The following is a 12756-nucleotide window of genomic DNA, read 5'->3' on the forward strand; positions in this document are numbered from 1 at the left end:
GAACTCTCTTGCTTTTTCCATGATCCAACACATGTTGGCAGTTTGATCTCTCATTTCTCTGCCTTTTCTAAATCCAGCTTGAACATCTGGAAGTTCACAGTTCAGGTACTTTTGAAGCCTGGCTTGGAGAATTTTGAGCATTACTTTGCTAGTGTGTGAGATGAGTGCAATTGTGTGGTAGTTTGAATATTATTTAGCATTGCTTTTCTTTGGGATTGGAATGAAACTGACCTTTTCCAGTCCTGTGGCCACTGCTGAGTTTTCCAAATTTGCTGGCATATTGAGTGCAGCACTTTCACAGCATCACCTTTTAGGATTTGAAATAGCTCAACTGGAATTCCATCACCTCCACTAGCTTTGTTCATACTGATGCTTCCTAAGGCCCACTTGACTTCACATTCCAGGATGTCTGGCTCTTGGTGAGTGATCACACCATCATGGTTATCTGGGTCATGAAGATCTTTTTTGCATAGTTCTTCTGTGTATTTTTGCCACCTCCTCTTAATATCTTCTGCTTCTTTTAGGTCCATACCATTTCTTTCCTTTAATGTGCCCATCTTTGCATGAAATGTTCCCTTGGGATCTCTTATTTTCTTGAAGAGATCTCTAGTCTTTCCCATTCTATTGTTTTCCTCTATTTCTTGGCATTGATCACTGAGGAAGGCTTTCTTATCTTTCCATGCTATTCTTTGGAACTCCTCATTCAAATGGGTATATCTTTCCTTTTCTCCTTTGCCTTTTACTTCTTTTCACAGCTATTTGTAAGGCCTCTTCAGACAACCATTTTGCCTTTCTGCATTTCTTTTTCTCGGGGATGGTCTTGATCCCTGCCTCCTGTACAATGTCATGAACCTCCGTTCATAGTTCTTCAGGCACTCTGCCTATCAGATCTCATTCCTTGAATCTATTTGTCACTTTCACTGTATAATCGTAGGGGTCTTGATTTAGGTCATACCTGAATGGTCTAGTGGTTTTCCCTACTTTCTTCAATTTAAGTCTGAATTTGGTAATAAGGAGTTCATGATCTGAGCCACAGTCAGCTCCCGGTCTTGTTTTTGCTGACTGTATAGAGCTTCTCCATCTTTGGTTGCAAAGTATATAATCCATCTGATCCAGTCCGTTTTAGTTCGTTGATTTCCTAAAATGTCAATATTCACTCTTGCCTTCGAGGAAGTGAACAGCTGTAGGCTTTTTAAGACCTTGAGATCCTTATTGGTTGAGCGATCGCCACTGAGGCACTTCGAAAGAGGGGGGAGGAGTGGGAAAGGAAGCCAGAGAAAAGTCGAGCGAGCGCTAAAGGGGAAGTGCAGTTTGAGAACCGGGCTAGCGCTCTCCGCCCCGGCCACTCGGACTTCAGCGGCCTCTTCTACAAGTCGGTCCGGGAGACCCTCATCGGACCCCATGGCCGACTGCTGCACGAGAAAGCAGCTTTGCTACTGCCTTCTTCTGTGCTTCCTGGTGGCGGGGATCACCGGAGGGGCGATCGGAATCCACAAGTGGTACCACTCCGGGCTCAACAGGTGGCACGGGCTAGGCAGCACCCCTGATTTTCAGAAAATCATCCAAGAGCGATGCGACACCTACCAGCAGCAGATCTGGTCGTATTCCAGGTGAGTGGGCGTCTTAGGCGCCCTGCGGGGCTCCACGCGCGGTGGGGACGGCGCTCGGCGGGACTCGCGGGGCACAGCTGGGCACAGCTGGACGCCGCGTGCCGAACAGCAGCCGGCTGGATTTGCTGGCAACAAGGCATCTACTGTCCCGAGTCAGCTGAGAGCGCGCCGGGCGGTGCCGAGTAGGCAGTCCGCGCGCCACTCGCTAGAGGTGCGGGCGGCCGGTGGTCCCCGGGAGCCCGCCGAGAGCGCGCGGCTCCTGGCGCGTCCGCTGGGCTGCTGGAACTTGTCCGAGACGCCCTGAGCCTGGCCTTCCATTTGGGGCCGCAGCACTCTCTGGGCGCCCACCACCCGGCGACTGGTTCGGAAAGCCAACGCGAGGCCGGTGAGTTGCTGGCCTTATCTACCTCGCGCGGGGTTTCTGTTCGCCAACTCTTGCCTCCCAAGTCCCCGGAGTGTTGTAGATGACACTGGATTAAGTGGTTTGCGGAGCCTAGGGTCGGGGGAGGACAGTGTCTGGGGGGCCGGATCACCGACATTCATTTCATTCATTAATATACCAGCCCCGAGAGTCTCCTTGTGCGCCCTGAAATAAATGTGACCAGAGCTCCCGGTAACAACAGAAAACAAAGTAACAGCAAGGTTAAAAATTAAGATTCTAACAGCCTCAATAGTGCATCTGCTTTATGAGTCTATAGGGACCCTGGAAACACCCAGTCTATGGAAACTTTTGTGAAGGTTTCTCTGGCACTATCCCAGCTAGCCACTAATCTCACCCCAAAGTGAACCGATTTTCTGACTTCCATTACCAGGGCTTAGTTTCACCCGGAAAACTCAGTTTTGAAATTGTACATGAAGAAGAATAAGCTAGGAAATAAAAAGGTGCTGGCTGGCTGCCGTTTCCGGACTGCCAAAGGCGGGCAGGCTAGCCGTGATATCCACCTGTGCGATTCTAATCAGTTCTGCCTCTTGACCCCGGGCTGGGGAGAGAGGAAATGGGCAGAGAGAAGCCCCCTTCCTGCCCCCCAGCCTCCCTGCGGGTGCCCATGAGTTCAGGTTCTAGCGCAGCGACTGAGGTTTCTTACTTGCAAATTGTTCTAGTCCAAAGATTGCCATGGTCTCAAATGTTTGCTTACAATTAGTTAATTGAGAGAAAATGTAGAAGTTGAGCCATTCCTTTAGATTTCAATTAACATATCAATTAAATCAAGTGAAGTGCTGTGCTTTGTCGCTCATTTCGTGTTCGACCTTTTGCAACCCCATGGACTGTAGCCCACCAGGCTCCCCTGTCCATGGGGATTCTCCAAGAAAGAATACTGGAGTGGGTTGCCATGCCCTCTTCCGGAGGATCTTCCCAACCTAGGGACTGGACCCAGGTCTCTCACGTTGCAGGCGGATTCTTTACCATCTGAGCCATCAGGAAAGCCCATGAACACAGGAGTGGGTAGCCTATCCCTTCTCCGGGGGATCTTTCCCACCCAAGAATCAAACCAGGGTCTCCTGCATTGCAGGCAGATTCTTTACCAGCTGAGCTGCCCTGGAAGCTCAAATCAAGTGATACACAATCTGAAATGGTAATGATAAAAGTGATCATTTTATTTTTACTTAATTTAATAGTCTTTAAATTGCTGTTGTTTGATCATCTTTAGGGCGTTCACATCCATATAGCAAGCAAGATGCCATAGAGACCAGGTGGCTTTTTAGTGCTTGTCAGGATGCCTACTCAATGTTAAATACACACTCAGTATTCAAAACACACAATATCTAAAAGACACATCCATTGGCGAATGTATATGTATACACATATTTTTAAAATATTAATGGGGATATCTCCTGTTATTATTTTTTGAACATCTTTCCAGATATCTCACAATACACATACACACACACTTTGTATAAACAGGTTAATAATTAATCTTGTACTTCCTGTGTGCCAGGCACTTAAAAATATCAAACCGTTTAGCCCTTTCACAACAATCTGAGGCATTACTAGTGCTCTCTCCATGTTACATATAAGCAAACTGAATTGGAGAGTTTGAGCAAACTGCCCCAAATTTGGCTCCAGAAACAACTCTTAACACTGCTACCTAAGTAGGTTCTATAGGTAGAGGGACCATAATGCATTGACTGTGTCTGGAACTTTTTGGAAAGAAAGAGGACACTATTAATAATTATGCTGGGCTTAAACAGAACATACGGTCACTTTATCCTTGGGTAGTTTAAGAGCAGGAACTCTGCACACTGGGTTCAAATCCCAGCTCTGTCACAGCATAACTCTGGGCAAATTACTTTCTTTGAGCTTCAATGTTCTCAGCTGTGAAATGGAATGGAAGTGCCTACCACATGCGGGGAATGATAAGAATAAGGAGGAAAGATCCTGATGTATTCTAAACGTTCAACATGCTATTTTTGAGGGAAGTGCAATATCACAGACATCTTTCAATGATAATAAACATGGACCAAGGCCAACATCAAAACAGATGTTCCTTTGCCGTAATCGGCCTATAGGTGACCTCTAAAAACCATTTGCTGTTGGTGTAGGACTTGCAGAGCTCATGGTCAGATCAACCCATACATGAGTTCTCCTGGCCACACTAAGATGATCTTCACTGAAAAAGAACAGATTATTCCTAAATCAGAAGAGGAGGTTGCGCAAAAGGAAAAGATCTCCCAGAAGAAACTGAAAAAACGAAAACTTATGGCCTGGGAATAAATGCTGCCAAAAAAAAAAAAAAAATTCCAAATAAAAGTAAAAGCAAAAACAAAAAAAGTAGGTGCCTAAGATTAGATTTATTTAAATCACAATCCACTAAATCAATCTCCAATGATAAAAAATTTTTTCTACTGTAATTATCATTTTTTAATTTATAATTGGTCCCAGAGATGTTTCAGTGTCATTACACATAGGTTGTGCAGGTTAAGTTGCTTCAGTCATATCTGACTCTTTTGTGACCCCGTGGACTGTAGCCCACCAGGCTCCTTTGTCCATGGGATTCTTCAGGCAAGAATACTGGAGTGGATTGCCATGCCCTCCTATAGGGGATCTTAAGGACACAGGGATCAAACCCCATCTCTTACGTCTCCTGCATTGGAAGGCATTCCTTACTACTAGCACCATCTAACAGCTAATAGTATTCTGTAGGGTGGATATAAATATTTCCAGTGTGCTTGTGTGTGTGTGTGTGTGTGTGTGTGTGTCACTCAGTCCTGTCTGACTCTTTGCAACCCCATGGACTATAGCCGGCCAGGCTCCACTGTCCATGGGATTTTCCAGGGAAGAATACTGGAGTGGGTTGCCATTTCCTTCTCCAGGGGATCTCCCCAGTCAAGGACTAGGTCTCCTGCATTGCAGGCAGATTCTTTACTCTCTGAGCCACTGGAGAAGCCAGCATTCTGTAGGGTGGATGTAGATATAACACAGGAGTGAAGGACAAAGCGCCCACTCTCATGAAGCTACCATGCTGGTTGGGGAGAAACATGCTGCAATGAATATTTTTGTGAAATATATAATTTTTGTTATATATATATGTAGCTACCCAGGTGTCTCATAAAGAATCTATCTGCAATGCAGGAGATGCAGGAGACAAAGGTTCGATCCCTGGGTCAGAAAGATCTCTGCCAGGAGGAAATGGCAACCCACTCCAGTATCCTTATCTGGAGCTTCCCAAGGACAGAGGAGCCTGGGGCCCTACAATCCATAGGGTTGTAAAGAGTTGGACACGACTTAGAGACTAAACAACAACATATATTTGTGTACGTATGGGAGTGTTTCTATAGGATAGATTTACTGGGCCAAAGGGAGTATTATGCATATTTTAAAATCTGATAAATATTTCTGAGTTCTCTCCAAAGTAGCTGTATCATTTTATACTCCCATCACCATCCATCAGAGGTCATACTTTCCCACAGTCTTGTCATTGCTGACTAGAACAACAATAGCAACTAATTGTTCCCTGACTGTTGATGATTCTTAGCATATTGTATATGGTTATTGGTCCAAGGGACGGGGGAGCCTGGTGGGCTGCCGTCTATGGGGTCACACAGAGTCGGAGACCACTGAAGTGACTTAGCAGCAGCAGCAGCAGCAGTGTTGGTCGTTTATATATTTTTTCCTATGAGTTTCCTATTCAGATCCTTGTTAATTTCTACGGAGTTGCTTGTTTATTTCTTTCTATGAGAATTCTTCATATATTGTAGATTATCTATGTGATGTTTTCTTTCTCTCTGCCTGTTTTTCTTGTAGCCCTTCTGCTTTCTGTTCCCCCAGAGACTTTTAACTTCAAGGTCATGGCTCTTTGATTAATAACTTCCTCGTTCTATGTTGTTGAAAGTCTAGCACGCTGTTTCCCTTGTAGTCATACCCTCTTCTCCCTGATGAAAGCTGAGACCATTTCTGCAATCCTCCTTTGCCTCCATCTCTTGCCTAGACTACTCTCTCCTGCCTTGGTCATTTATAGTGGGCCAAAGCAGCAATTTATGCCAACTGTTCAACTTGGTATTTCTACTCTGATCTAGCTCTTCTTACCTCTGCAGTACTTGATTCAAACTATGTCTAACATAAAATTGTGATAAGTAATATCATGCAAAACAAAACCATCATAAAAATTATGAGTATAATAATTGCAGCTATGTAAAATTGAGTGTCAAGGAAGAAAGACAGAATATGGCAGTGCTAGGTAAAGGGGCTTGTTAGCCACTGATAATTATTACTCCCCTGCCATCAGTAGGCTTATGGTAGGCCTCTTCCCTTATTACTCTTCAGTTTCAAATGATCTGTAATTGGTATCTTGCTTATCTATTACCATGTAACAAACCACCCCCAAACTTAGTGTCGTAAAATATAAGCCATTTTACTGTTTTGCATGACTCTGAGGATTGATGGGGCTTAGCTAGGTGGTTCTTCTGTTCCTCGTGATGTCGGCTGGGGCTGAAGTCACTGGGGGGCTTAACTAAGCTGGAGCATCCCAAACAGCGCAGACATCACTTCCATGAATGGCATAGTGGCGGAGTCAGCTGAAAGGCTGGTGTCAGCTGGATTGCTGGAAATGCTGAGTTTCTTCTTCTCCATGATGTCTCAGAGGCTTCCAGTCACACCTCTGAAGTCTTGACCCTGTGAATGTGTTTTATTAGCAGCACCCTGGATGTGATCATTGCCTTGAGGCCATTTCTTGCTTTGAAATTCTTTTACTAGGAAAGACTGGGAATGAAAAGCAGTTTTATTTCAAACGTAACAAATCTTGACTTGGAAATGCTTGCTCTTGAATCTGCTTAGAAATGAACAGTTCTCTTTTGGTTTGTTTCTCTCTTTCTCCCTGAATCTTTCTCACAGACAGCTGGAAGAAATGAGTTGGCACTGCCAGCATTCTGCCTGGCAATCTCCGTGGCCAAAACCCTAAGGTCACTAGGTCTGTTTCTATTAGTTTCGTTATGGCAGGTGACAGGTCTTCAGAGCACAGATTTCATTTCCCCAGCCTCCAATAACAATTTCTGTCCTGCCTGTTCAGCCTTCACAAACAGTCTTCTTGAGGCCTTTCTATTAATGACTGTAGCTTGTCACCCAGTGCTAAATGCTAAAGTCACGTTGTAATAAGAAAGAGAGAGAGACAGAGACAGAGAGATAGCGACAGAGGGAGAGAAAGAGAAAGTGCTCATTTAACATATTATTGACCAGAGACACGGCAATGTGCTTTTAAGAGTGATACAATTAACATCACCGTGCAAAGTTGTTAGAGCTAAAAACTGATCAAGGGTTTCTCATACACCTTGTGGTTGTTATCATTCACATTTTGCTCCATTAGGTTTTTGTTCCAACCTTATGTATATCATCAGCAAGTTTATTACCATAAAATTTTTTAAAAGGACGCATCATGAAATTTTAAGTGAAGAGGCATTTTTCGGTGAATTTTATGCAGATACTTTCTCTGATTGTCCAAGCAACATAAAGACTAGGATCTCAGAAGATGATAGTTCTTCAGAGTATACTTCTGATTCAGACGATGTGACTATTAGGCCAACAAAAAGATTAAAATCCTTCGTGATTCAATATTCACTTGCATAACAAATCGCTGGCCATAGGCATTAGTTTCTGCAAAAATCCTCCAGTCAATAATGTTTGAGGAGTTGGCTCACGTGATTTGGTGTCTGACAAGGCAAAATCTTCAGGGTGGGCAGGCAGGCTAGAGATCCAGGGAAGAGCTGATGCTGCAGCTCTAATCTGAAGGCCTCTGCTGGCAGAATTCCCTTTTCCCTGGGGGAAGTCAGTCTTTTTCTTAAGGCTTTCAGCTCACTGAATGAGGCCCACCCAGACCATGGATGGTCACCTGCTTTACTCAGTGGGCATCCATTTAAACGCAACATGCATCCAGATGCATCTGACTAAATCTGTGGGTACCACGGGCTACAAGCTGACACAGAAAAGGAACCATCGTACACATGTTGGACTGCAAGGAGGTCCAACCAGTCCATCCTAAAGGAGATCAGTCCTGAATATTCATTGGAAGGACTGATGTCGAAGCTGAAACTCCAATACTTTGGCCAGTTGATGTGAAGAGCTGACTCACTGGAAAAGACCCTGATGCTGGGAAAGATTGAAGGCGGGAGGAGAAGGGGACGACAGAGGATGAGATGGTTGGATGGCATCACCGACTCAATGGACATGGGTTTGGGTAGACTCTGGGAGTTGGTAATGGACAGGGAGGCCTGGCGTGCTGCAGTCCAGGGGGTCGCAAAGAGTCGGACACGACTGAGCGACTGAACTGGACTGAACATGTGTTTTAGGTTTCCGTTAGGCCATGCCTTGCTTCCAGGTGCGCTTTCTGTTTTGGTTATCTTTTGCTGCATCAAAAATTACCCTAACACCTAGGGGCTTAAAGCCTCAGCCATTTGTTATCTTTCCCAATTGAGTGGCTTGTCTGGGATCAGCTGGATGGCCTGCTTCACATGGTGCCAGCTGGGGCTGTAGTCATGAGCAGCTGACTTGGCTGGAACATCGGAAACGTGGTGCTTACGAGATGGCGCCGTGGCCCGTGGTGTCAGCTGGGGCGGGGGCCTTGCTTTCTCTGCTCTTCTCAGGGCCCCTCTTCACCCCATGGTGTCACCATACGATCTCTCTGTGATGCACCTGGATTTCTTCCAAGTTCCCAGACTTTCAGAAGAGCCCTTCCTCAAGCTTTAGGCCCGTAACCAGCACAGCATCACTTCCTCATTGGTCAAGTCGCCCCTTCAACCCAGATTCGGGAGGCAGAGAAGCAACGCTGCCCACCGCCTGCCAGGAGTGACGGAGGTATTGTGGGCAGCTGCACCCTTTATGTATCTTTATGTTAGCTTTTAAATGTTCATTTCTTTATCATCTTTTTTGTTTTTCTGTTACACCTCTTTCTACTTTATTGCTTTTTAAAAAAAAACAAAACTAGATTTTAAAATGTTAAAACTCTAGCAGATGCTTCATGAAATGTACGGTCATTTAGTCTAGAGACATTCTGTTGCGGGATATATCTCGAGGATCTAAAAGAGTGCCTGGGATATAATAAGCAAAAATATTTAGCTGGATTAAGTGAGTGATGTACAAGCTAGCAGGGGCTACAGGGGGCTCAGTGGCGAAGAATCCGCCTGGAATGCAGAAGACATGGGTTGGATCCTGGTCTGGGAAGATTCCCCTGGAGAAGAAAATAGCAACCCTCTCCAGTATTCCTGCCTGGGAAATCCCATGGACAGAGGAGCCTGTTGGGCTACAGTCCATGGGGTTGCAAAAGAGACATGACTTAGTGACTAAATAACAACAATATATAAGCCAGTATATTACAAATAATAGAAATGAACAAAATCATAATAAATGATTATTTTTGTCCCTGTCCTGAGACAAGCTAGGGTCCTGGCTGGAGGCCTTGCTTGCTTGCTCATGCTGCCATGTCCAACTTTTTGCGACCCTGTGGACTGTAGCCCGCCAGGCTCCTCTGTCCGTGGGATTTTTCAGGCAGAATACTGGAGTGGGTTGCCATTCCCCTTGGATGGAGAGGGGCGTTTAACTCATCTCTGCATTCCCTGTGGTCCAGCATGTCCTTCATCACTTTATAGAGTCTTAATCCGTGCTTACTGACTTGAACCTGCTGAAGTCCACACCGTACTTGTTGATACATAAGCAATGAGAGCCTTAATCAGAGAAGATTCTTCTTTGATCTTCTCCCAGCTGCTAATGATCCCTTCTGTGACCGCATCCACTGTCTTTTCTGATGCCGTTATCTCTAGTTCATCATTTGTTTCAGCTTCTCTTTCCTTTTCAAAATTTCCAATAAGATTTCTCAGGGCCAGCACTTCATTTTTACTTCCCCATGCCTCCCATTTTAATGACTTTAGCATTTCTTTAACTTCCACTTCCCATAAAATGTATGAGCAAAAAATTGTACCCAATAGCAGATTTATACAAACTGTTAGTCAAGGCTTTTATGTATGTGTGTGTGTAGCTGGGGCGAGATGTGGAGGATTCAGGGAGAAAGAGAGCTTGAGTCCTGCCCTCCGGGTCCTGCAAGGCAGGTTTAGGAGGACTGGCCTGGAAACAGTAACGTGGGACAGTGTGATGTTCAGCAGCTAAGAGGGTTGTATCCAGACGAGAGGGGCCCTGAGCAGGGAGGGGCCACTTCTCTGCTATTAGCCCTTTGCTGGATTCTCCAGGGCCGTGTGGGATGTACTCAGGTACCCATCAAACGAGAAAATATCGGTACATGAATTGCCACGTACCAAGGGTCACAGCAGCACCACCGAGATTCAGCAAACTGAACCCACCTGGAGCGGCTGAATCAGGAAGGGCTTGATGAAAGAGGTCATGCATGAAGTCTTCCTTTAATGGTAGGGTTTCCACAAAAGGCTGTTCCCAAGAGTGTGTATTAACCCTGTTGAACAAAGTCTGGGAGATAGAGAAGATGCCACTGCTTGCGGCAGATTGGCCAATCTGTGGACCAAAACTCTCTGATGGCTGCGGGCCCTCGGGAGGATCTCGCTGGTTAGAGGGTCATGCCGGCCCGTGTACAACCTGAACTTTCTCAGCACACGAGACTGTGAGAGGGTGACCGTCCTTGCAAGGGACAGAATGGCAGTGTGGTTTCCCTTCGTGGTGATGGAACAACCACCTGCTCATCGCCCCTCTTCCCAGTTAGACCCTGAACTTCATCAGCGCCCCCAGGGCCTTGGGTTCACCCGTGCACTCTCTGTGATTATCAGGTTTCCTTCAAGCCTATCTTTCCTTCTGGGCTTCTGAAGCCAGGACCAGTGGCCAGAGGGTCTCAGGTGAGCCCGACTGAATGTGGAAAGTGAAACAAGGGTCCGAGCTGCTGCTATGGTTACGAGGAGGGAACTTGGACCCTAGGGCTAAGTTATCTGTGGAAGGAAGGGTGGAGTGGAGTACATATGCAAATAAACCGAGTGTGGGGCCTGTGGGGCTTGGGGTGCTCCCAGGATATCTGGGGAAAGGTAGCTGGGGGTGGGTAGACTCTTCTAGAAGGAGGGGTTAATTGCATGCTCTGGGAGCCCATTAGATGGCTGAGTGAGAGAGGACAGAAACAGAGGAGAGAGAGAAGGAGAGAGGTCATTTCCAGGCCAAAGATGCTTCTTTGTTGCTTCTGATGTTGTTCTTAGAAAGGTCGGTGCTGTTTGCAGCTGCCTGCCGCCCAAGCTCCCTCCCTGGTATCGTTATTAATAACCCAAGGAAGTGGCCATGAATAAAGAAAACCTTTATTCAGTACCACAGTGAGCACTCACGGCCTCTCTGCTTCCTCCCTTCCTCTTTGGAGGGAAAATCCCTTGGAAAACAGCTGCAAAAAGCCTGTTTAGAAATTTCAAGGGGATAAAGGTTGGGAATCCATGTGAATGGGCTGTCTGCAGCACAGTAGGAGCTCTATCTCGCATCCTGTCGGAGAAGTCTCAGGACACACACTGTAGGGATGGAGCCGAGACAGTTATTATAAATGATTGAGTGATTTCCTAGAGCTTGCAAGGTAACTTGTGGGGTCCTCGTACAAATAAAGATGACTTGCTCGTTGTTCAGAAAGCAGGAGGAAGATTCCCTTTTATTCTGTGGTCTTGAGCTTCCTAGGTGGCACTGGTGGTAAAGAACTTCCCGTCGATGCAGGAGACGTAAGAGACATGGGTTCCATACCTGGGTTGGGAAGACCCCCTGGAGGAGGGCACGGAGACCCACTCCAGTATTCTTGCCTGGAGAATCCCATGGACAGAGGAGCCTGGCCCGGTGCAGTCCATGGGGTTGCACAGAGTCAGACATGTTGGTTTATCATTATTATTTTATGTGATATTTTTGCTGTGCTGGGTCTTGGTTGCTACACGTGGCCTTTCTCTAGCTGCGGCCAGAGGAGGCTCCTCTCTAGTTGGTGCCAGGGCTTCTCCTGTCGGGGACCATGAGCTCCCGAGTGCTGGCTCAGGAGTTGTGGAAAATGGGTTTAGTTGCCTCCCAGCGTGTGGGATTTTCCCAGACCAAGGATGGAGGTCATTTCTTCTGCATTGGCAGGCAGATTCTTAACCACTGGCCCACCAAGGAAGCCCTGCCAGGTGGGCTTTGCCTGCTCTTGGAAGTCGGGTTGTTACCGAGTCCAAGCTCACTGTGATGAATCCGAGACAAGGCCCTGCAATCAGGACTTTATTTGGGAGGAAGCTGACTGAGAAGACGGCCGACCAGCGCCGCAAAAGAACCATATTGTGGGGCCTGGAAGCCAGGTTCTTTAATGGATCAGAGATGCAGGGAGGTGAGGAAACTGAATAAAAAGACTATTCAGTCCTTACAAATGTCCCCCACAATGGCAAGTCAGGCAGGGGGATGTGTTAGTTTCACTTCCTTGCAGACCTTCATAGGTGGGCGGCTCAGTTCATCTCCCTGAGGCCGGTCATTGTGCACGCAGATAATAACAAAACAGGCAAGATGAGGGTTCCAGTCAAAGAAACAGATCCAGCAGAAATTCAAAATTAACCTTTCCTGGTTGCAGGGTCCCCTTGAGCATGGGGGTTCCTGGCAGGGAGAGTTCAGACCCTCACAGGTGCCGGATTGCTCCCCGCAACTTGGTACACAGGGAAGGGATGCCTGACTCCACCAGACCCTCCTGCTGGTGGGCAGAGTGAGGAAGGGTCCTCACAGGCAAGACCCTGC

The 12756-nt window shown here is 46.5% G+C and overlaps 1 protein-coding gene across 1 annotated transcript in view; it reads left to right on the forward strand.

The window, feature by feature from the left end:
• Positions 1-1401: 1401 nt before the first annotated feature.
• The window catches only part of CD38 (CD38 molecule), a 53450-nt gene continuing 42095 nt past the window's right edge, over positions 1402-12756 (forward strand). Inside the window, exon 1 of the mRNA XM_052642276.1 lies at positions 1402-1610. Within this exon, the coding sequence (XP_052498236.1) occupies positions 1402-1610 (209 nt within the window). The remainder of the gene's footprint in view (positions 1611-12756) is intronic.

This window comes from Budorcas taxicolor, chromosome 6, assembly GCF_023091745.1.
Source record: "Budorcas taxicolor isolate Tak-1 chromosome 6, Takin1.1, whole genome shotgun sequence".
In the NCBI taxonomy this organism is placed as follows: Eukaryota; Metazoa; Chordata; class Mammalia; order Artiodactyla; family Bovidae; genus Budorcas; species Budorcas taxicolor.